This window comes from Populus euphratica, unplaced genomic scaffold, assembly GCF_000495115.2.
Source record: "Populus euphratica unplaced genomic scaffold, PopEup_1.0 scaffold1092.1, whole genome shotgun sequence".
Classification (NCBI taxonomy): domain Eukaryota; kingdom Viridiplantae; phylum Streptophyta; class Magnoliopsida; order Malpighiales; family Salicaceae; genus Populus; species Populus euphratica.
This window is the reverse complement of record NW_011500947.1, coordinates 36192-61140: the sequence shown is the minus strand read 5'-3', so window position 1 is coordinate 61140 and position 24949 is coordinate 36192. Positions and strand designations below refer to the sequence as shown.

At 33.5% G+C, this 24949-nt stretch overlaps 1 protein-coding gene across 5 annotated transcripts; it reads right to left on the bottom strand.

Annotated features, from left to right (window-relative positions):
- Positions 1 to 14847: 14847 nt before the first annotated feature.
- ASG2 (transducin family protein / WD-40 repeat family protein) lies at positions 14848 to 24738 on the bottom strand. Of its 5 annotated transcripts, none has more exons than XR_840624.1 (20): positions 24491 to 24738; positions 24208 to 24276; positions 23778 to 23855; positions 23224 to 23358; positions 23024 to 23131; positions 22674 to 22799; positions 21837 to 21952; positions 21627 to 21744; positions 21160 to 21265; positions 20658 to 20803; positions 20364 to 20534; positions 20164 to 20274; positions 19699 to 19810; positions 19208 to 19557; positions 18696 to 18786; positions 17219 to 17314; positions 17054 to 17124; positions 16652 to 16779; positions 15953 to 16095; positions 14848 to 15127 (listed from the first exon to the last, which is right to left on the bottom strand). XR_840624.1 is itself a non-coding variant. In XM_011014376.1 (20 exons), the coding sequence occupies exons 1-19, from the start codon at positions 24551 to 24553 to the stop codon at positions 16008 to 16010; spliced, it is 2283 nt and encodes a 760-aa protein (XP_011012678.1). In that variant the 5' UTR covers positions 24554 to 24738; the 3' UTR covers positions 14848 to 15141; positions 15980 to 16007. The 5 variants fall into 5 exon arrangements, 4 of the variants coding, with proteins under 4 accessions (XP_011012678.1, XP_011012677.1, XP_011012680.1 ...); XM_011014376.1 differs by having other exon boundaries at positions 14848 to 15141; positions 15980 to 16095; XM_011014375.1 differs by having other exon boundaries at positions 15980 to 16095.
- Positions 24739 to 24949: the final 211 nt, after the last annotated feature.

Here is a 24949-nt window from a genome sequence, read left to right as displayed (position 1 = left end):
TCATGTTCTTGCTCTCTCTCTTTATATTTTTGTAATGCTTAAGTTTTGCTTTCATTAATATCTTGTTCATGGTTTTCATTTACTTTACTATACTTTGTTAACTTATATCATGTTTATGTTCTTATATTATTTATTTAATTTTTTCTTCTTCATAATGTCTAGCTAAGTTAATTATGTCAAGGTGAAAAAGTTTTACTAATGGTGTTAGGATAAGTATAATATAAACTCAATATGGACTTCAATGCTTATATCCTAAACAACTTGCTATTAGCATGTCTTATCATTTTTATCTTATTAATTCTTAATGTTTTACTTGTTAAATGGTAAATCTAGATTTGTATTTTATAACACTTGGTACATCAAATATCGTTATTATAAGAGGAACTTGATTTGTTGTCAACATAAGTTAGCATCATAAATACTTGATAAAATTTATAAATATGGTGTTATGTAAATAAGATGATTAATATGATCATGTCTCTAATACGATTAGTGTATCCTCTAACCTTGACATTTGTTTTTATCATTATATAATCTTCACATTAATTTTACATTTCAAAGTCCTATTTAACTCATCTTCACCACTATCATCACTATTGTTGTTGTTGTTGTTGTTGTTGTTGTTGTTGTTGTTGTTCTTATTATTATTATTATTATTATTTATAATTTATATATTTATCTTTCCTCTGGTTTGACCCCGATCCTGCCAGATTATTTATTACTTTGACACTCTTGCACTTGGGATAAGACATCAACTCTTTGATTGTGTCACCTTTCTTTATGGAATTTACAAATTATTTTTCTATTTTAACACTTTGATTATAGAAACTAGTAATAAGCTGGTTAGGGGGCATGATTAGTACTTAAAAATACATTTTCATCAAGGTTTTATATCATCATTTTGCACTTCAAGTATCAATAACTCTTTAACTAAATCATGTTTTATAATAACATATGTAATAATATAATATATCTTTAATTTATAGTAAATATTCATTTTAAATACAGGCTTATCATATAAATAAAAGGATTGATTGACGAGTTTAAGAACTGAAATTGAAAGGATAAAGAGACGACCAAACTTAGAAAAGAGATGTTGGTGAAGTCCAAACCGAAACAATGTTCAATAATTGGGTCATATTTGGAGTTGTAGATCTTGAATTTAGGTCTACTTTATATGGATGGAAAGGTAAGACAGAGGCTTACATCTTTCATGTGGAGGTTTGATTTTAAAAAGGTCATTTTCAAGTCCAAATTATAGCAACAACAAAAAAGTCTGAATCTGTTCTACAGTCCGAACACTGTTTAGTGTTTGACCCATATCTGGAGTTCTAGAAGTTACATTGATGGTTAAAAGGTTACACTAATAGTGTAAGAATAAATACAGTGTAAACGTAACATGGACTTTAATGTTTGACACTAACATGTTTTGTATTTGTTATCTTGTTCACATCTTTAATACTTTGCTTGTTAAATGACTAATCTAGATTTATATTGTATAACACTTGGTACAACAAATACTTAACACTTTTATAGCTCATACTGTATGGTAAAACTAACACTTGAGTTATGAAAGGAACTTGATTTGTTATTAACATAAGTTATAATCATGCATGCCTAACAATATTTACAAGTATTAACATTATTCAAATAAAATAACTAATGTAATCATGTTAACAATTTATAATCTGATTGGAACCTCCTATGTGTGTGGTTTCCAATTGAGTAATAAGAGGTTATACTATACTTGTTTGACATACTATTAGTGAATCCTCTAACCTTGATATTTGTTGTTATCATCGTCTAATTCTTACATTGATCTTTCATCTCAAAGTTCTCATCACCTTCTTCTTCTTCTTCTTCTTCTTTTTCTTCTTTATTACTATTATTACTACTACTATTATTATTGTTGTTATTGTTGTTGTTACTATTGTTGTTGTTTATAATTTATACAATTAATCTCTCAGTGGTTTGACCCCGGTCTTGCCAAATTATTTATTACTTCGACACTCCTGCACTTGGGAGAAGACATCAATATTTTGGTTATGTCAAGTTTTTGGGTGTTTGGCCCATATACGGAGTTCTAAAAGTCCAAATGACCTCCAATTTTTTTCTTGAAAAGCTAAGATAATTTCGTACAACTTTCATGTTTTCAAGTGGTTCTCATTCTAACGTTATCAATGTTGTTTTGGGCAGACAATAGAAGGTAAAGATTGTCACCAAGTCAAAAGTTGGCTACCCATTCATCAATTAGCCATCAAATCAATAGTTCCCAATTTTGACCTATAAAAGGAGGCATTTTCCATGCATTTAGGCATCTTGGTTTCCCGATCAAGATCATGCTTTTACTTTCTCTATTTGTATTTTTAAGTTTTATTTTCATTAATTTCTTGTTTATGCTTCATTTCCTTTCCTTTACTTAGTTAATTTTTATCTTATTTATGTTCTTATTTTGTTTATTTATTTTTCTTTCTTTCATTATGTTTAGCTAAGTTTATTATGTCAAGGTGAAAAGGTTACACTAATGGTGTAAGAATAAGTATACTGTAAACTTAATATGGACTTTAATGTTTGATACTAACATGTTTTGTATTTGTTATCTTGTTCACTCTTTAATACTTTGCTTGTTAAATGACTAATCTTGATTTATGTTGTATAACACTTGATAGAACAAATGCTTGGCACTTTCATAACCCATATTGTATAGTATAACCGACACCTAATCTATGAAAAGAACTTAATTTGTTATTAACATAAGTTATAATCATGAATGCTTGACGAGATTTACAATTACTAGCATTAATCGAATAAGATGACTAATGTAATCATGTTAATAATCTATAATCTAATTGGTACCTCATTTGTGTGTGGTTTCCAATTGAATAATAAAAGTTTATACTATACTTATTTGACATAAAATTAGTGGATCCTCTAACTTTGATATATATTGTTATCATTATTTAACCCTTACATTAATCTTCCATCTCAAAGCTCTCATCGTTTTCTTCTTCTTCTTCCTCTTGCTCTTCTTTTTCTTCTTTATTATTATTTTTAGTATTATTATTATTACTACTACTACTACTACTACTATTATTACTATTAGTATTAGTATTTAGTATTATTATTGTTATTATTATAGATTTGTTATTGTTGTGTTATTGTTATTTATAATTTATATAATTAACCTCCTTGTGGTTCGACCTCGGTCTTGCCGGGTTATTTGTTACTCGACACTCCTGCACTTGGAGAAGACATCAATCTTTTAATCGTGTCAATGATTACATTAGTTATCTTATTCGAATAATGCTAATACTTGTAAATATTATCAAGCATTCATGATTCTAACTTATGTTAACAACAAATCAAGTTCCTTTCATAGCATAGGTGACGGTTATACCATACAATTTGTGCTATAAAAGTGCCAAGCATTTGTTGTACCAAGTGTTATACAACATAAATCTAGATTAATCATTTAACAAGCAAAGTATTGAAAAGTGATCAAGATAACAAATACAAAACATGTTAGTATCAAACATTAAAGTCCCTATTAAGTTGACATTATGCTTATTCTTACACCATTAGTACAACCTTTTCACCTTGGCATAATAAACTTAGCTAAACATAATGAAAGAGACAAATATAAATAAACAAGATAAAAATATAAATAAGATAAAAATTAACTAAGTAAAGGAAAGGAAATGAAAGACATAAACAAGATATTAATGAAAACAAAACTTAAACATTATAAAAATACAAAGAGAGAAAGTAAGAGGATGATCTTGATTTGAAAACCAAGATGCCTAAATGCATGAAAAATGCCTCCTTTTATAGGCCAAAATTGGAAATTATTGATTTGATGATTAATTGATGAGTGGGTGGTCACATCTTAACTTGGTGATAATTTTTATTCTTATCTAAATAAAATGTTATTAATAACGTCGGAATTTGAACCAGACTTCTTTATGAAAGTTCTAGGAAATTGTCTCAAATTTACTAGAAAAAAAATTAAGGTCATTTGAACTCCTAGAACTCGAGATATGGGCTAAACACTAAACAGTGTCTAGGCTGCAGGACAAATTCAGATTTCTACGTTGTTACTAAGATTTGGACTTCCAAACATCAGAATTGAGTTTCAATTTTGCATGAGGCCTATGTCTTAGCTTTCTATTCATATAAAGTAGACCTAAATTTGATATCTACAACTCCATATATGACCCAATTACCGAAAGTGTTCTAGTTTGGACTGCACCAGCATCTCTTTTATAAGTTTGGCCCTCTCTTAGTCCTTTCAATTTTACTACTTCAACTCATCAATCAATCCTTTTATTTATCAACTATTACCCTCCCCCCACAACCAAAACGGGACATTGTCCTCAATGTCTTAAAGTAGAAAAATAGAGTATAGAAGACATCACCTGAAATAACAAACACTGACAAACCTGAAATACACTTAAACAAATATAAGAAACAATAAAACACAACAATAAAAGCAAAAGACACAAAGATTCACAAATGAATACTCAAATCCAATCTAAGCTTTTTATGGTTTTTCTTAGATGATCAATTTATACGAATCATGGAGGGATCAATTACAGGAATGAAAGATTGTAGTTGGTCAATTAATTGTTCAATAGTAGCAGCAGAGATTATGATTTGTCATATAGAAGATGTTAGAAATTCTTATTCCACAACATGATCAAGAAACGACAACAACTTATCATAATAACCATTAAAATTTAACAAACCTATGGGTTTATAGTGAATATGCAATTAGGCCCGGGAGGAGATATCAAATATCTCTTTCCATGTGCTTAGACCACTTAGTAAAATAATAAAGGCATCAACATGGTTAAACATTACATTCATTCAAGCAGACATTGTGGACACCTATAGTTTCTCTCCAATTGTTTTTCCAATGATGTCCCTTTGTACTAAAGCTTCGGGACGACCCCCAAAACTTGACTACCTTCTAAAAATACAGTTATTGACACACCTCCCATTAACCCAAGACTGCCTCCCCATACACTAAATGAATCTTTCTCTCAGCTAGCACCTGACCAAAATGATTTGCTTATTCTAAAAACTCTTTTTCTTTCCTAGGACTAGATCCACCAAAAACACAAACATTTCTTTTATGATGACCTGAGGAACTTTCCATTTCTACACAGTTTTATATTTGTTGAATGTATGGGTTGAGTAGAAATGAAAAGAAGGAAGAGAAGATTTTATAGATGAGAAATTAAAAAGAAAATCATACCACCTATATGTAAGCTAGCTGGAGTCTCACACACTCTCTCTCTCTCTCTCTCTTTATTTATTTATTTATTTAAAAACAAACATGTGTATGTATAGGTGGTTGTGATTATGGCTCATATCTTCCCTTGGTTTTACATCCAAAAATGGCTTAAAGGCTCTCTATGGGTCGGGGATAGGCTTCCCATCCAGTTTTCTTAAAAACTGGAAAACATGGTCTTTTTTAGTCAGATTCCCAAAACTATGTCAAGCATGTTCCTTATAAAAATAGGTTCATAATTCATGAATTACACAATGCTTATCTCGATTATGATGAGACGTAAGAGTTAATAGAAGATTATCTAAAAACTCTATGTTTTGAAATAATTCCCACCTTTTGATAATTTTCACAGGTTTTGCGGAATGCATGTGATTCCTTGAATATGGTGGGCCAATAAAATCCACTTTGTAAGATTTCTAAAGTTCTCTTTTTTGACGAGAAATGGTCCTCACGTGCATTAGAGTGACAAAATTTATGACATTACTTATCTCATTGTCAGGAATGCATCTTTGAAATATTTGATTAGGACAATAATTGAATAAGTAAAGGTCATCCCAATAAAAATTTTGCAAATTGCTCAAAAATTTTCTTTTGTCTTCGGTACTCTAGTGAGTTGGCAAAAATCTTGAAGCAAGAAAATTGATATTTTTAGCAAACCAAGGCATTGAACTCAGAGAAAGTAGAGACACATCAGGAAAGTAATCATCGATTGATGTGATGTCGCGTGTCGAATCTATTGTCACTTTTGATAAAAGATCCGTATCAACATTTTTTATGTTTTTTCATCCTCGATTTCTTCCTGATTGGTCATGGCATAAAGAAATGGAAGTGCTGATGGAGAATCAGTCTTTTCTTTGTAATGTTCAGATTCAACTGCTTCCTTACCCTTAAAGATTGACTCATCATCTTTCTCATAAGGTTGAAGAATTGGTTTTTGAATAACCTTACCACTACGAAGAGTGATGACTGATTTGACTTGATCCATGTGTTGACTTCTAGAACTACTTGCATTTGCATTGTATTGCCCCTTGGGATTTTACTGTGGTTGAGATGGAAACTTACCTTTCTCTTGAAAACTAAGAGCATATATGAATTTAGCAAGAGTATCTTTAAAATATGTTATGCTTTGAGCAAGTTGAGTGTTGATTGTCTATTGCTTTTCAATAAATGCATATAAAATTTCTAGTAATAATAATAATAATAAAGAAAGAGAAGAAGAAGAAGATGATGAGAACTTTGAGATGGAATATTAATGTAACGATTAAACAATGATAATAACAAATGTCAAGGTTAGAGGTTCCACTAATGGTATATCAAACAAGTATAGTATAAACTCTTATTATTGAATTGGAAACCACACACAAAGGAGGTTCCAATCAGATTATATATTGTTAACATGATTACATTAGTCATCTTATTCAATTAATGCTAATACTTGTAAATCTCGTCAAGCATTCATGATTATAACTTATGTTAACAACAAATCAAGTTCCTTTCATAGCTCAGGTGTCGGTTATACCATACATTATGGGCTATGAAAGTGCCAAGCATTTGTTGTACCAAGTGTTATACAACATAAATCAAGATTAGTCATTTAACAAGCAAAGTATTAAAGAGTGAACAAGATAGCAAATATAAAACATGTTAGTATCAAACATTAAAGTCCATATTAAGTTTACATTATACTTATTCTTACACCATTAGTGTAACCTTTTCACCTTGACATAATTAACTTAGCTAGACATAATGAAAGAAAGCAAAATAGATAAACAAAATAAGAACATAAAAGTTAACTAAGTAAAGGAAAGGAAATGAAAGGCATAAACTTAATATTAATGAAAACAAAGCATAAAAAATACAAAGAGAGAAAGGAAGAGCATGATCTTGATCTGGAAATCAAGATGCCTAAATGCATGGCAAATGCCTCCTTTTATAGGCCAAAAATGGGAACTATTGATTTGATGACTAATTGATAAGTGGGTGACCAACTTTTGACTTGGTGACAATCCTTATCTTCTCTTGTCTGCCCAAAACGTCATTGATAACGTCAAAATTGGAGCCAGTTGTAAACATGAAAGTTGTAGGCAATTGTCTCAGCTTTCTTGTGTAAAAATTTCAGCTCATTTGGACTTCTAGAACTCCAGATATGGCCAAAATACCGAATAGTGCTCGGGCTGGAAGACAGATTCGGGCTTCTTTGTTGTTGCTACAATTTGGACTTGATAATGGCCTTTTTAGATCTTGGGCTCCATATGAAAGTTGTAGGCCTATGTCTTACCTTTCCATCCATATAAATTGGACCTAAATCTGAGATCTGTAGCTCCAGATATGACCCAATTACCGAACAGTGTTCCGGTTTGGATTGCACCGACATCTCTTTTCTAAGTTTGGCCATCTCTTTATCCTTGCAATTTAAGTTCTTCAAGTCATCAATCAATCCTTTCATTTATGTGATAGGCCTGCATTAAAAATAGACATTTACCATAAATTATAGGTATCTTATATTATTAGATACATTATTATAAAACATATTTTAGTTAAGGAGTTATTGATACTTCAAGTGCAAAATGATGATATAAAACCATGATAAAAATGCACTTTTAAGTACTAATCACACCCCCCAACCAGCTTATTACTAGTCCCTAGTAATCAAAGCGTTAAAATAGAAAACAAATTTGCAAATTTCACAAAGCAAGGTATTCATCATTTAACTTCCATTAGTCTATCCAGATAAACAAACTCTCATTAAATTTATATATCTGCTCAATACCTCTTAACAAGATATTAATAAACCTTTCTTTTGTGCTCAATGTATCAACACATAATTATGGGGCTTTTCTTGGAAGAAAACAAAATTTTTGTTCTAATGTTTAAGGTTAACTTCCTTGGGTTGGGATTACTATTTTTGTCTTTTTTTTTTTTTTTAACTCTATATACATATACTTTAAAAACATCATGCATCTTTAACCCATGTAATGAGCTTTCAGCTAATGACTCCCAGACCAGTTGGTCTTAGGGCATTAGGTGTTAAGACACCCCTACGAGCTTAGTAACTCGGGTCGCAGATACTGATATGTAGATAGTGCAATGTTTGATTCCCTTAAGCTTTTCTCCTCAACCCATGTAACAAGCGTTGGGCCAATAGCTCCCAAGTCAGTTGACTTTAGGGTATTAGGTGTTAAAACACCCCTTCGGGCTTAATTGCTTAGGTTAGGGAGGCTACGAAACCAAACTTATCTACATTTTTATTATCATCATTTTTTTTTCTTTTTTTCTTTTTTTTTTTTTTTTTTTTTTTTTTTTTTTTTTTTTTTTTTTTTTTTTTTTTTTTTTTCTTTTTAATTATATACAATCCCTTTCCCTTAGTTGTTACCTTTAACAAAAGAACATAAATAATGTAATAATCCAATATGCAACCCACAATCATATGTTAAAGTGTGTGTGTGTAAATTAAGGTTTAAAAATACATGTTAAATAAGTATATGAGCAGAATTAAGTGGTAACAATACGAGAGTTTGTAAACCTGAATATTTCAGGAAGTATTATAATAGACCTTGTTAAGAATGGTTACTAAGATGCGTCTCAAGAGTCACTTTAACAAAAGAACTCCTTTACTCTGCCATCCTAGTAACAACAATTATGCACATGCTTTATGAAATGAAAAACAATTTTTTTTTTATCAACTACTACCCTCTCCCCCCAACCAAAACGAGACATTGTCCTCAATGTTCTAAGGTAGAAAGATAGAGTATAGAAGATATCACCTGAAATAACGAACACTGACAAACCTGAAACACACTGAAACAAATATAAGAAACAACAAAACACAATAATAAAACCAAGCATGTGTATGTACAGGTAGTTGTGATTGTGGCTCACATCTTCCCTTGGTTTTACGTCCAAGAACGGCTTAAACGCCCTCTATGGGTCGGGGATAGGCTTCCCATCCAGTTTTCTTAAAAACTGGCAAACAGGGTCTTTTTTAGTCAGATTCCCAAGACTAAGTCTATCATGTTCTTTATGAAATAGTGGCCATAAATCATGAATTGCACGATGCACATCTCCACTAGGATGCGTCTCAAGAGTCAATAGAAGATTATCTAAAGACTCCTTACTCAGGCCATCCTTAATGAATTGTATTTTATCTTCACGGTTTATAGATACCATTCCTAAAGAACGACATTGTGTATTACAAGTCCATCTAGCACATCGATGACAGACATCCAGTCGTTTTGCACGACGCTTCTTTGCAAAAGTGCTTTTACCTGTTCCAGGCATGTGTGAAATGAAGTTAGAGGACTCACCTGATAATCGGACCTTTGCTTCAATCAACCAACGAATATCTTCAGGAATTCCATGATTCATTAATAATCTCAATCTTGCACATCTAGCACGGTAAATTTTTGTAATCGCATTCTGAGGCAGAGCGGGAAAATACTTTTTCAATTTTTCAAGATTAGTGTCCATTTTCAAATGAGAATTGGAAGAGAGATTCAAAGAATTGCACAGATATATACACAGATATCAGTAATTGTGGGAAACTGAAAGAACCGACTTAAGTCACGGAGTACCGTTATCCGCCATTTGACCGGGGTGAGAGAAACTAGCAAAAATCACTCAAAAAGAAACACAAAAACAATGTGAGAAAAAAAATAATCAACCTTTATCTACAAAATCATTCAAACCAGTTGATTCGTTTTCATTAAGAAAATTATCAAAGTGAGCTTTCAAACGATGTCCATTTTCCTTAAAATCATTGTCATTCATTGAATTCTCAATATCACAGGCCCCATAAGGATTGCTCCATCTTGGTCTTAGCTCTCTAGGGACTGCATAGAGTTGAGAATTATAAAACAAAACTTTTTGACCAGTATCAATCTTTTGACAATTTTCACAAGTTTTGCAGAATGCATGTGTGTCCTTGAACATGGTGGGCCAATAAAATCCATTTTGAAAGATTTTTGCAGCAGTCTTTTTTGACGAGAAATAACTTCCACATGCTTCAGAATGACAAAGTTTAATGACACTACTTACCTCATTGTCGGGAATGAATCTTTGAAATATTTGATCAGGACAATATTTGAATAAGTTAGGGTCATCACAATAAAAGCTCTTCACTTCGTTCAAAAACTTTTCTTTGTCTTGGGTACTCCAATCAGCTGGCAAATCTCCTAAAGCAAGAAAATTGATATTTTTATCATACCAAGGCATTGAACTAAGAGAAAGTAAGGATTTGTTAGGAAAGTAATCATCGATTGGTGTGATGTCAGATGTCGAATCTGTTGTCACTGTTGACAAAAGATTTGCATCAACATTTTTGGTGCTTGTTTCATCCGTGATTTCTTCCTCAGAATAAATCATTTGCAAATCTTCAGTTTCATCCAATTCATTTTTACTTAAAGTAGATTCAAGTTGATCATAAACTAATTCATCAATATGATCTACTTCTTGTAAATCATTATCATCTCCAGGTTGCTTGCAAATGTTGAAAATATTCATCTCCAATGTCATGTTTCCAAATGATAGCTTCATCAGTCCATTCCTACAATTAATCAATGCATTAGAAGTTGCAAGAAATGGACGTCCTAAAATAACAGGAAATGAATTACATGCTTCAACAGGTTCTGTGTCCAAGACAATAAAATCCACAGGATAAATGAATTTATCGACTTGTACTAACACATCTTCAATTATTCCTCTAGGCACTTTTACAGATCTATCGGCAAGTAAAAGAGATATAGAAGTTGGTTTTAACTCACCTAGATTGAGACTTTGAAAAACTGAATATGGAAGTAAATTCACACTAGCTCCAAGATCAAGTAAGGCTCTTTCAATTTTATGCTCTCCAATAAAGCAAGAAATTGTAGGACAACCAGGGTCTTTATATTTCAAAGCATTATTGTTTTGAAGAATAGCACTTACTTGTTCGGCTAGAAAGGCTTTCTTTTTCACATTCAGTTTCCTCTTCACAGTGCATAGATCTTTCAAAAATTTAGCATAGGAAGGAACCTGTTTAATTGCATCCAGCAAAGGTATATTGATCCTTACCTGTTTGAAAATTTCATAAATTTCAGAATTGTGATTGACTTTCCTTTGTTTGGTCATGGCATGAGGAAATGGAAGTGCTGGCAGGGAATCAGTCTTTTCTTTGCAATTTTCAGATTCATCCCCTTCCTTACCCTCAGAGATTGACTCATCATCTTTCTCATAAGGTTCAAGAGAGGGTTTTTCAATAACCTTACCACTGCGCAGAGTAGTGACTGATTTGACTTGATCCATGTGTTGGCTTCCGGAACTACTTGCATTTGCATTGTATTGCCCTTTGGGATTTTGTTGTGTTTGAGATGGAAACTTACCTTTCTCTTGGAAACTGAGAGCAGATGTTAATTTTGCAAGAGTATCTTTAAAATCTGTTATGCTTTGAGCAAGTTGAGTGTTGATTGTCTCTTGCTTTTCAATGAATGCATACAAAGTTTCCTCAAAATTTCTTGTAGGAGGTGGAGCATAAGGAGGTGCATATCCATGAGAATTTTGGAAATTATGGTGTGCTTGAAACTGTGGTTGTGAAGTTTGTGCATTGTTGTTCTCACTCTTCCAATTGAAATTTGGGTGATTTCTCCAACCAGGGTTGTATGTTTGGGAGTATGGGTTGTGGTTGGCCCTTTGAAAACTGTTTAAAGCATGGGCTTGTTCATGGAGACATTCTTTAAAAGAAGGCAAGGTTGGACAATCGTTGGTTGAGTGTTCATTTGTTTCACAGATTTGACACACAATGTTTTCAACAGATTTTAATTGACCACTCTTTTTTAATTCTAGTGCCTCGACTTTTCTAGCTAAAGATGCAAACTTGGCTTGAAGGTCATGATCTTCCCTAAGGTTGTACATGCCTCTACTAGATGTGTGAGGTTGAGTTTTACTCGGTGCCTCATATGTACCCGCGGGGTCCTAATTTTTAGCATTTTCAGCTAACAAGTCTAAGTACTTCATTGCTTCATCAGGGTCTTTATCTTCAAAAGTTCCATTGCACATCAATTCAACCATTTGCCTATCTTTAGGTGTTAACCCTTCATAAAAATATGAAATCAATTTCCATGTTTCAAAACCATGATGAGGGCAAGTATTTAGAAATTGGAAGTCCAAATATTAGCAACAACATAAAAGTTCAAATTTGTTCTACAATCTAGATACTATTCAGTGTTTAGCCCATATCTGGAATTCTAGAAGTCCAAATGACCTCAATTTTTTTTAGAAAAGTTGAGAAATTTTCTAGAACTTTCAAAATTTAAGTTTGTTTGAATTCTAACGTTAGTAATGATATTTTTGGCAAATAAGAAGACAATGATTGTCATCAAGTCAAAAGTTGGTCACCCACTCAATAATTAGTCATTAAATTAATAGTTTTTAACTTTGACCTATAAAACGAGGCATGTGTCATGCATTTAGGCATCTTGATTTTTAGATCAAGATCATGCTCTTGCTTTCTCTCTTTGTATTTTTGTAATGCATAAGTTTTTCTTTTATTAATATCTTGTTTATGCCTTTTATTTCCTTTCCTTTGCTTAGTTAAATTTTATTTTATTTATGATCTTATCTTGTTTATTTAAGTTTCTTTCTTTTATTATGTTTAGTTAAGTTTATTATGTCAATGTAAAAAAGCTATATTAATAGTGTAAGAATAAATATATTGTAAACTCAATATGGACTTTAATGTTTAATACTAACATATTTTGTATTTGTTATCTTGTTCACTTTTAATACTTTACTTGTTAAATGGTTAATCTAGATTTATATTGTATAACACTAGGCACAACAAATACTTGGCACTTTCATAGCCCAACCGTATGGTATAACCGATACCTGTGCTATGAAAGGAACTTGATTTGTTGTTAATATAAGTTATAGTCATAAATACTTAATAATATTTATAAGTATTAGTATTATTCGAATAAGATAATTAATGTAATCATGTTAACAATTTATAATCCGATTGAAACCTTCTTTGTGTGTGGTTTCCAATTGAACAATAAGAGTTTATACTATACTTATTTAAAATACCATTAGTGGATCTTCTAACCTTGACATTTGTTTTTATCATTGTTTAATCCCCACATTAATCTTACAATCTCAAAATCCTCTTTAACTTCTTCTTCTTCTTCTTTTTATTATTATTATTGTTGTTCTTGTTGTTGTTGTTAGTATTACTAATATTATTGTTGTTATTATTATTATTATTATTTATAATTTATATAGTTAATCTCTCAATGATTCGACGTCGGTCTTGTGAGGTTATTTATTACTTCAACACTCCTACACTTAGAAGAAGATATCAATTTTTTGATCGTGTTAATAATACTTTTTAGTTTTTTATTTATCCTGTTTTCATGGCCTAGGTTGACCTTGGTTGATTTAAGTCTTTTTTTTAATTTTTTTTATATTTTTTATTTTTTTATTTTCATCCTTTAATATTAAATTGATTGAGAATTAAATTTTAAATTTTATTTAACTATTGAGTTATCAGTCTCATAACTTGAATAATAAATTATGTATATTAGCTAAGATTGATCCGAATCAATCTATTATATCATCATCTCAATAATTTTTTAAAACAAATATATATATATATATATATATATATATATATATATATAATTCAAAATATTACCAGCTCATTATCTTAAAAAATACCCAATGTACATCAGGTTTTGCTAGTAAACACTTCTGCAACATCTTTATATTTTCTTTATACATTTAAAAAAGAAAGTGATCAAGCCCAATATAAACTTGTCTGTTTTTCCACTCCTTTGTACAGAAAGTAAATACTTGATGTTTATTCAATTCTACTAGCTACAACCTTGGCTTATGCAACACACCTAAAGCAATGCATTTTACTTGTTAGTCATAAGTCTTAAAACAATTACAAAAATATAGAGTGCAAGTTACAAGTAGTAAGTAGCATTTAAAAAGTGGAAGAATTATCGGAATGAAAGGGAGATGGTAACAGAGAAGATAGCTAGCACTCATCTCATTTCAATGACTGAAAAATCAAAACGAAGGCAAACCAAGAACGAAGACAAGACTGGAGACAACCCACACGTCAAAACACTGCTGGCACGTCTAGGCATCGTGAGTAGAACTGAACGTGTCCCACACGTGAATCAAAATGCATAATATTCAATGTTGAGCTTGCACAAGACACGCTCTACTTAAAAGACAGTTAAAACCACAATCCTTTTATATTGCAATTTTTTTTCTGATTTTTTTTAATGTTTTTAAATTATTTATTTATGATTTAATATGTTATTCTGATATTAAAAATAATTTATTTAAATAAAAAAATTATTTTAATATATTTCTAAAAAAAAAAATTTAATTACAATCACTACTACAATTTTAACCTCAACCTCAACCGATAGTCAATAACAAAGAGTTGTTCACAGGTATGATTTAACAACATGCCCGAGGATGTTAACTGACCTCCTGAAGCGCACAACACTGGGGTAACTCTGGAATCGCAAGAGAGTAGAAGGCAAAATCAAGTAATTCAAGCAGACCTATGGAAAAAATTGTCATCTGTGCAGGAATTGTTTTAACTAAATACAGCAATAAACAGAAACATCTTGAAATAATTACATGAGCCAGAAGTAATCACCTTTATAGCAACAGTACAGCACTAGATATAATTTAACACTGGCGACACTTTATTAAGATATCGGACAAAAGGCTTTACATGGCCAACTAATTTCCTACCACCAATTATGTTGCAGCCTCCCTTTATCTCCTTGCTCAACGAAAAAACAACACTCCGCTTGTATCATCACTCGTCAGCACATAAATCTGCAACGATATGACTAGAAAAAACCAGTTTTAGAAATAATTTCCTTTTGGTGATAGTTTTGGGTTCATGCAATAGGTGATGGATCTCCTGAAGCACACAACACTGAAAAGAACTCTGGAATCGCAGAAAAGTAAATATAAAATTATATATATATATATATATATATAAAATAAAAAAAACAGTTTCAGAAATATAATTTCCTTCACTGATAGATTTGGGTTCATGCAATAGGCGATAACTCTCTTGAGGTTCAGAAGGCATCCAGTCTTTTTTGCTGAAACTGGAGACCTAGTGACCCAAACAATTATCAAATTAGAATCCAAACGACAAATATAACTATGATTTTTTGTGCTGCTTCATCATGTTCCTATGCATATCACTTTCATTTACATTGATTTGTTATGCTTTTTATAATCCAAAGTAAACCTTAGCATGATGTCATTATTTTGTTGGAATTACCTTCTTTAAACAACAAGTCAAACACGTGAAACAACTTATTAAAAAAATTAGGTACACAATGGACAAGGATTCAAGGAAAATGAAGAAAACAACCACGGAAATGGATTAAATCATTGTGACATGGCTTTCTTTTCAGCAAAATTATGATGCAGTGCCTGACAGATAAAGCCTGTATAAGAATCTCTTACAAACTAAGAATTATAGTCTACCAGCTAACAAGGGTTTCAATGGGTTTTAGCAACAAACCATAAAATCATCAATATGTTTCAGCCATTAAAGCTTGATGATAATAATAAAAACCAAGATACTGGTCTAAACTGCAAATCCAAATATGACTATTGTATCCATGAAAATTTAAGTTATACCCTCATGTGTGCATGCAGATACTTAACTGGAGGCTTAAGTGCGAAAAGGCCCCGATTAGCTCTGAGCACACTCAAAAGGGTGCAAAGTTCCTTCAGTGAATTCATGCATCCGAAACCGTTCTAGAAGCTCAAAGGGGCTGCAACTAACATTATGAATCCTTGTAAACATAATAAGTCACTTGGATAAAAGAAATCAGTCCTGAAAAAACAATAATTAAATCTATGACTTAAGACATGTGCATGGTGCATTGGGAAGAAGAGGGGGGTGCTAGATAAGCATTTATCCCAATGAGTATTTTTTCTAGCTGTAGGAGAAACAAGCATGAGAAGAAAACTGGGCAATGAATTGAGGTTTACATGAATGATTCCAACAGAAGAACTGGAGGAACATCTATGTGGCCACCCATATATACTCAAGACAGACTTTGTTGAACTGAGCTGTAAGCTATGCCAGTGCAGCATCCAAAAGTACACCAAACAAAACCAAAGTGAAGTGAAGAGCATAAATTCCAGACCCGAGGCTGTATTACTGTTTTTGAAAAATCAATTTCTTATATCCAGTTTGGGTTGTCACATTGAAAAGGCTTGTTGATTTCACATATAGGGGACCTCTATACTGACAGAGGGTGGCAAAACATAATTCACAAAATAATACATAAATTTTGGGGAACACGGACAACTAAGGGCTCATATTCTTACAGGATTGCTTCACGATTATGGCATAATCTTCGCTGGTTGCTTTCCATGGCTTCTAACACATTAGAAGTTTCAGGTCCTGCTGCTCCCCCAGCCACAATCGATGGGACTGAAGCACTTGGAGTCCAAATCTAGAACCATGTCAGAAAATCAGAAAACCAAACCATAAGATAGCGATAGAAGAGACAGATAGTTGGGACATAGAGGAGATGTCCCCTTGTCCTTTCTGTTTTGAAAGGGTGTAAATTCACTTCAAAACTGTTCTTGAAACATATTTGTTTTCATGACTCCATCTTTGTCCCTTCAACCAAACACAATTTTGTCCTTTTGTATGTCTCTTTTATCCTAGGACACAAGCCAAGCACAATTTAATAGATGGAAACAAATCAAATCCATCAAACTAACCTTTATGGTGTTATCAATACCACTGGTTGCCACAACACAATCAAATGGGTGACACTGGATGCAGTTCACAACTGCAAGGCAGACGATGAATAAATCAAAGATAATTAAGAAGGTACTACTGAATCTAGGCAAAAGCCAAACAGTCACATGGAGAAAGAATGCTACCAGCCTCATCTCCAAGAAGCATTTTTATCAATCTACCAGTGTGCTTTTCCCAAATAAACCATCTACCATCATCACTTCCACTGGCCACATAATCACCTGCAAATCAATAGTAAGAAACTAAGAATTGACCAAATGGTATGCTGCTTCTGAACTTGATCTTGCTTGCAATGTTTGAAAAAATCTAGAAAACTGCAAGGTGCGTTAACAATAATCAAGGCATAATGCTACAGAGCACAAAATTCATGCTAAAAAAATGGCATGAAGCAAACCATGTAAACCTGATCAGGCAAATTGAACAATGCTTTATAGTCTGATTGAATGTTTTCTGTCACCATATCAGCACCAATGCAATGGATCTGGACACTATATGCATCATAGATTGTTTGATGTGCCTTAAGGAAAATGATTTGTGGCATGATGCATCATAGATTCTTACACTATATGCATCATAGATTGTTTGATGTGCCTTAAGGAAAATGATTTGTGGCATGAAAGAATCTATGATGCATCATGCCACAAATCATTTTCCTTAAGGCACATCAAACAATCTCTATGATGCATATAGTGTCCAGATCCATTGCATTGGTGCTGATATGGTGACAGAAAACATTCAATCAGACTATAAAGCATTGTTCAATTTGCCTGATCAGGTTTACATGGTTTGCTTGAAGTATATACTCTGTCCCTCCAAAGTGTCTTTCTAATATCCTAGTTTTTATGGCTGGTTGCGATATCCTCCCTCTGTGGCCTCATTGACACCTAATGATTGTCCACTTTGAAGAACAGATTTTGCATCATTCCAAATTCCTGTGTACTACTAGGAAGGATTATTTCTTTCTCACATGTCAAAGGCAAGCAAAAATGGGGGGGTCCTATGAAAAATGACCAACACTTTCCAAGAAGCCACTTGCACTGGCAGCTGATTGACAGCAGCTGAGGGAACCAAGCATATTACCTGACCCAAGGCTACAGACATTCAGTCAATTAGCATCATAAAATCTACAACTGCATTCCACAAACACCTTAAGAACTCAATGGTCCTCATTTTCAAACAAATAACCAGTATACAAACACCTTGCCCAACAGTTGAAGACATTCAGCCAATTTAATATGGTAAGACTACTAAAGATAATCCATTCCAGCTATAACTTACGACTAAGACCTCAATTATCCCAAGTCTGATGCAAAGTAAGAGCCAATGATACATTCAAATTCAAAAAGACTACTAAAGCATGTCAATATTCCTCAGTAACACAATGGTCAGGATCAGGAATCTTTCTAATGCATCATTTCCATAGAACCTCCTTGAAAAGGCAACAATTGTACAGCACATCTATGGAAGGTATCAAATATAAATAAAAATATGAGTCATGTGAAAACAAATTCCTTACTTTATTAACATCAAGAATTAAAAGCGACCCAAACTGATTTACATCTTAGGTGCTAAGAAAGTATAGGAGATCTATAAGAAACCAACCTCTTTGCCCAAGAAAACTGGCCTGTTTTATATCAGTCCCAACATTACAGTGGCCAACATATCTCTGCTTCATATCAATGACAGTCTCCAGCTGCAATATCAGCTTAGAATATATAAACTGGCAGAGAGAGAGAGAGAGACAAAAATTGCTGAACCAGAGTGAAAAAAGAATGTACATCTGTGAGCATGCACATGCGTGTAACACGCATGTGCACATGCATGCATGCGTGTGCGTCCGTGTGAGAGATAGAGACAGAGAATTGAACAATACAAATAAGTCATCGTATAACATACACTAAACTGCTAGTCGAAGCAATATCCAGATTTAGTATTTTCCCCCTTTAGATCTCATCCTTAGGGACACCCAACCTTTACATAGTAAACTTTCAAATAGTGGTGATTTTACCCAAATAGTAACATGCATGAGAGGAAGCCCAAGATTTCAAAAAGAACGAATATTTTGATAAGCAATACATAACTACACATAAATCACTGTTTAAGATCATGCTAACCTGATAAGGTGTTCGATCATTTTGTGATGATGAAGGTGACCCACATGAACCATTTGTACAGCTCGAATCTCTAGCTGAATCACCTCTCCTATGTATCCTGAGATTCAAACTACCATGAAGAATGTTTGGTTCAACATCACGCCCTTCATCACCTGATACTGATGTTTCGAAGTCCAACTCCAGCTCCTCATCATAGTCAGAATCTTCTCTATCAGACCCTGGACCATCATGTGAAGCATCACTATTTGCCTCAGAGTGATAGAGTATATCACTCAATGACAATGCTCGTCCATTTCGGGTTTCAGACCTTGTTGCCCCGTCATTGTCCTTACTACTTTTTCCAGCTTCAGCTAGACATGCAAATATGCAACAGATGCAGATATAGTCTTGGGAAGTAAGACACTCAATGTTATGAAACACCAAATAGATCAACTAATACAGTTCTCCTTAACAGGAAACAACAAAAGCACTAGATATTGCAATATACAAACCTGTAGCAAGATTCTTTCGTATATCCTCCATCAATACTGCTACTTCAGTATTTCCTGGTGCTGAACATTGGGCAGCAATGGAGAATTCTAGAGCTTCCTTATGTTTTCCCAGCTGCAAGAATCTAGGAATAAGGAACTAACCATAACAGAACAATAAATAAATGATATTGTCAATTCATTTTCATCATTATAAATAAATGACATTATCAGCTCATTTTCATCATTGCTTACACTTCACATAGCATTTGTTCAGATTCCAAATATTATGCATGCACCAAACAAGTGATAATTGGTAAAACAAAATATTATGCATCATGCTGTTATAAACAAGATCCAGGATATTTGGTCAAAGAGTAGAATTAAGATGGCAGCAGGCCCATCAGTCTGGTAGTGCAATTGACTGATTAATTGGCAGCAAACCGCATATTTGATGAGACAAAGTGGTGATTCAGACAACAAGCTTACCCGTGACAAAGCTTCAGACATATAATAGAGGGCTCTGAAGGACGAACTGTCAATTCTGCGAGCATTATAACAATCTCTTATGGCCATGTGAACATCGTTTTTCCATTTCCTCTAGACGATTAAAAAAGCAGTACCTTAGTGATAATCCATGAAAAATAAATGATGCAGAAACAACTTGATGAACAAAATCTTTAAGGGACCTTAAGCAACAAGGCTGCACGAATGCAGAGACATTCATGCCTAAGCGTTGGGCCAATAACACGACCATGGCCATCCAGAACTTCATTGCAGGCTTCAATTCCATAGAAATAACATGTCCCTTCCTCTAAGAATTTTTCAGCAATTTGAACCAACTTTCTACACTTCTCAAGCTGTAACAGCCACGTTAGACTGGTCACCAATATATAAATGAAGAACACCAGGCATGACCCCAGCTCATTAGCATCAAAACAACACATATGCCTACAATAAATATAATTAACAAAGAAACTCACTATGGAAGAACCACTGGTTTTGGAATAATTCTGACGTTTGAGCACACAAGATGGTAGTGGTTGCAGCTCTAGCCCATTGAGTGTAGGGGCGAAGGTCATCAATTTTGAAGTATCTCCAATAGTATATCGCACAGCAGTGCCTCCACCTGCAATTCACAACAACTTAAGACATTAACCAATCCATGAAGAACCAACTAATAACCAGAATGACAGAATCAAGAAATAAAACAACAAACAAAAGATTAATGACAGAAACAGTTCAGCACACAAATCACAACCACCATATATCAAATTGTAGATCATATCCGAAGCTAGCATTGCATTGACTTCAAAATTCAAACCAGAAACTTCATACAACATTGTTTATCTGGAGCATAGACACTACCTTGAGTGTTTCCAAAGGGATTCCAACACCAAGTCAGGTTATAAAAATATCACCTAGCAGGTTGAAGAAACAAACTAAACAGGAATAAAGCCAAGCTCACAAGGTGAAGGAGCTTACTGTGATTGGCATTCATTAGGTATACATGCTCTCCGCTATAACTTAGGAGAACCTCATCCCCATTTGGACTAAATGTAACATGAGTAAGGTGCAAGCTTGAACGTCCCTGAAAAGAAAAGGAGACCAAGATGGAAGTTCTAAAAAATACACAACTGCAATGTTATTATAAATTCTAATGACATTTTTTCTTTGAGAATTGAGAGGATAGAACAATTGTAGAAACAAGCCATAAAATAAAAGCAAATTGACAAGAAGATGATATCGGACCAACATGAGCATGTTTACAAGGATTTCAAGAGTTATGCTATGAACTAATTATATCTTCATGATCTAAAACAATAATCTAAGGAGATAGGATGAATTGTATCATCTTTTTTCTCCTTCTCCAATAAATAAAAGATGGTGCAGTTCACAATCAGATCAGATAATTAAGTAACAACAAGATAGTTCAGAAATTATGAACTGACACGCTCAGAAAGGTGCATTGGGCAGAAATAGTTAACACAACGTGGCGGGGACATCCTTTTCCTACAGGAAGTCAGTGGAGGCAGCATCCGTCTATCATATAATCGAGCAAAGGCATCACTGCAAACATTTCAAGAGAAATCAGTTAAGAAACAACATTTATGAAGGGAAAAAATTAGGAAAAATAGAACTCAGATGGCATAAGCTCAGACCTCCCACCAACCAGGAGCAAATGAGGCCGACTGGTACTGATATCACAAGATCTCAGAGCAAGAGTTTGCTTAGGTGGATCTGCTAATGACCTCTTTGCTCCAGACCGCAAGTCAAGCTGTCATCACGTACTAAATGTGAAAAACAATTATGTTCAAATATAGAGGCTTCATGAGGGGAAAATTTCCACAAACAAGCACCCCAGAATCAGAAAGGCAAGCAAACAGAGATAAAGAAAACGTAAATAGTTTTCTGAATGTTTTAACTGTATTAATCAAAAGGTCAAGGGACAAAAATGACATCTACAACTTGTAAACATAAGCACTATACGTGTTGTTGGCCTTCAAGCTAATTAATAGTGGTAACATGTATAAATAACATTGACTAAGTTTGAAGTAAACATATTAAGGTATGTTATTTGGAAAATGATATAGATATTGAGAGGCTCTGAACTTTAACCTGTTAGCTCCACACGCAAGTTAGACAACCTTTTGGTGAGTCATCATTGCCACACTTGACAAAAAGTATACCATACAACTTAAGCTAATAACCCAGATGCCAACACTACTACATATAGATTTAGTGTGCCTCATATGGAAAATGAATGCAAGAATCTTCTTTTCAACTCTCAAATACTGAAAGATGACCCCTCTAATGATCATTAATGACAGGACATGGAACTAATGGTAACAAACAATCAAAGACAATCAACACTAAACAAACAGCATTTCACCACAAAAACAGCATAACTATCCAATCCAAAGTATTGCTATCAAAACTTCAACACAGCAGGAAAACTAAATTCAAGACAGAAGAATTTTCAGCTCTCCTGAACTAACCAGAATATTGCGACATTCATGGGAAGATCCTGCTGGAGGGCATGAAGAACCCTCCCGAAAATCATGCTGTCTAAGTGTTCCATCTTCACTTGCACTCCAGACAACGTTGGGGTTTCCAACTTCAACCTACAAGAGAGGTGAAGGTTGTGATTACTGAAAGGCCAAAGCAATAAGACAAATGGAAAAATTTGCCAAACCAAACAAGCAAAAATATTTGAATTTTGTTTTTCCATGTTCCTAAAACAAGCCAAGGACTAGTTTTGGTGGTTTAGAGGGACCCACTGCTGGAAAACAAAATACATAAGCACACACAACTAGCCAACTAGGTCATCTGTACAATGAGATCTTACAGCTAATTTTTTCACTCTTCTTGTATGACACTGATACAGTGCTGATGGAGAAATAGAATTATCATCAGGACTCCTTCCACTCAAGCGAGACAAATTAAACAAGCGAACCTGAAATGAGAAAAGGTCAGAGCAAGTTACCAAAATAATTAACTTGAGAATAGAGCTTCAGCTTTAGAAAATTCAGTTCATCACAACATTACTTCTGCATCTCCGGCTCCAGCAACCACAAGCTCATCAGATGTTTCAGGAACAAATTTAGTGCAGAATATATTTGCAGAATGCCCAGTATCAATAGAATGCAAAAGCTTTCGACCAGCGTAGTTCCAAATATTCATCTGCAAAAATTGATGCAAGATGAATATCTCTCCTCTTTCAATAAATGAAAATATCTGTGTGCCTACAGCAATCACCCTCTCCTTCGGTGCATCAAATTTTTCCTTCAGTGAAGTTTAAAGCTCTAAAGTAACATTACTCATTAGTCACTTTCTACTCTGTCCATTTTCCTCAACCCCATCCCGCCTTTTTTAACAGCTAGTTCAACCCAATCATACAACATATGTGTTCAGAATCATAGAGGTCCCTTCTACAAGGTCTCCAATCTTCCAAATCACAGTAAGTTGAATAACACAAATTGCAACCAAGCAAAATCTCACACATAACACGAATTCAACTTTTCTTTTTATTAGTCCAAAATTTTTTACTGCACGTGAAACACTTAAAAAGAAATCTTCAATAATATAAAGAGGTATCATACCCGTGTGTCATCTGATCCAGAAATCAAGAGCGAACCTTTAGAATTCCAGGCTATCGAATTGACACAACCCTGATGCCCCTGTCAGTGGAGAGAGAGATAGACTTTAAGATAATCAAGCTGTAAAATCTTGTAAGAAAAATTAGATAACAGATGCTGCATTAGGAAAAACAGCTTTACACAAGGTATCCTGCAAATATCATCAATCAATCAACTGGAAAATAACAATCATCCATTAAAACAGAGGATGCAAATCACAACTGGTAATCATAATTCAGAAGAAATTGATGATCAGTAAGTGTATATTCAGAACAAACACCGTTTTCAGCTACGGTGGTGGACGAATGACTTGCAAGGAAAAGCCTCCATGCTAACTACCAGTTGGCTAAAAAGAAAATGATAAAAATAAAATAAAATAAAATCCCATAATAACCTCCAATTCTCTTTCTTGGGAGAGTCTCCGAATCAGTGAGGAATGCATCTGTAAACTGTGATTAACATCCTACAAAAAGAAGAAACACATTTGCAATTATACTTACACCTTGTTAAGTCTATAATTAAACTTCAAACATTAATTAATTAAAAAAAAACTCTACAATCTTGGCCAAAAACCTACAAAAAGCTAGAAAATTAACTAAGAAACAGAGAGAGGAAAAATTCGATCGAAGTAATAATTAGGCAAATATTAAGTATGAGAAATAGTGAAGAAGAATTACAGGGCGATGTCTGCTCTCCAACATATTACAGATATTACCATCGTGAAAACCGTAATTATCCATTTGAAGCAGAAACCCTAACTCGATCGAAATCGAAAAACGATAATTGATCACAGCTACTGCTGCTGTAGTTTGTGCATAGCCGGTTTCATCGTTACGCGCATGAGATATGGTGCGGTGTCGCAAAAAAGAGGAGAAAGAAACACTTTCATAACATGTTCTACACTTCTCTAATGGAGGGAGGCTGACCGTATGGGAAGTTTAAGCAGCTCTAATTTTGGGATGAACGGTGCTGATTGTGATTAACAAATGGGACCCGATCACCGGATAAATTATACAACAATATTGTCTGTGCCCCGTAACAGGCGAATAATTTTTTTATTTTTAAATGTTAAATAAATATAAAAAATATTTTAAATGTTTTATATTTGATAATCAAGTCTTACTTAAATATAAAAA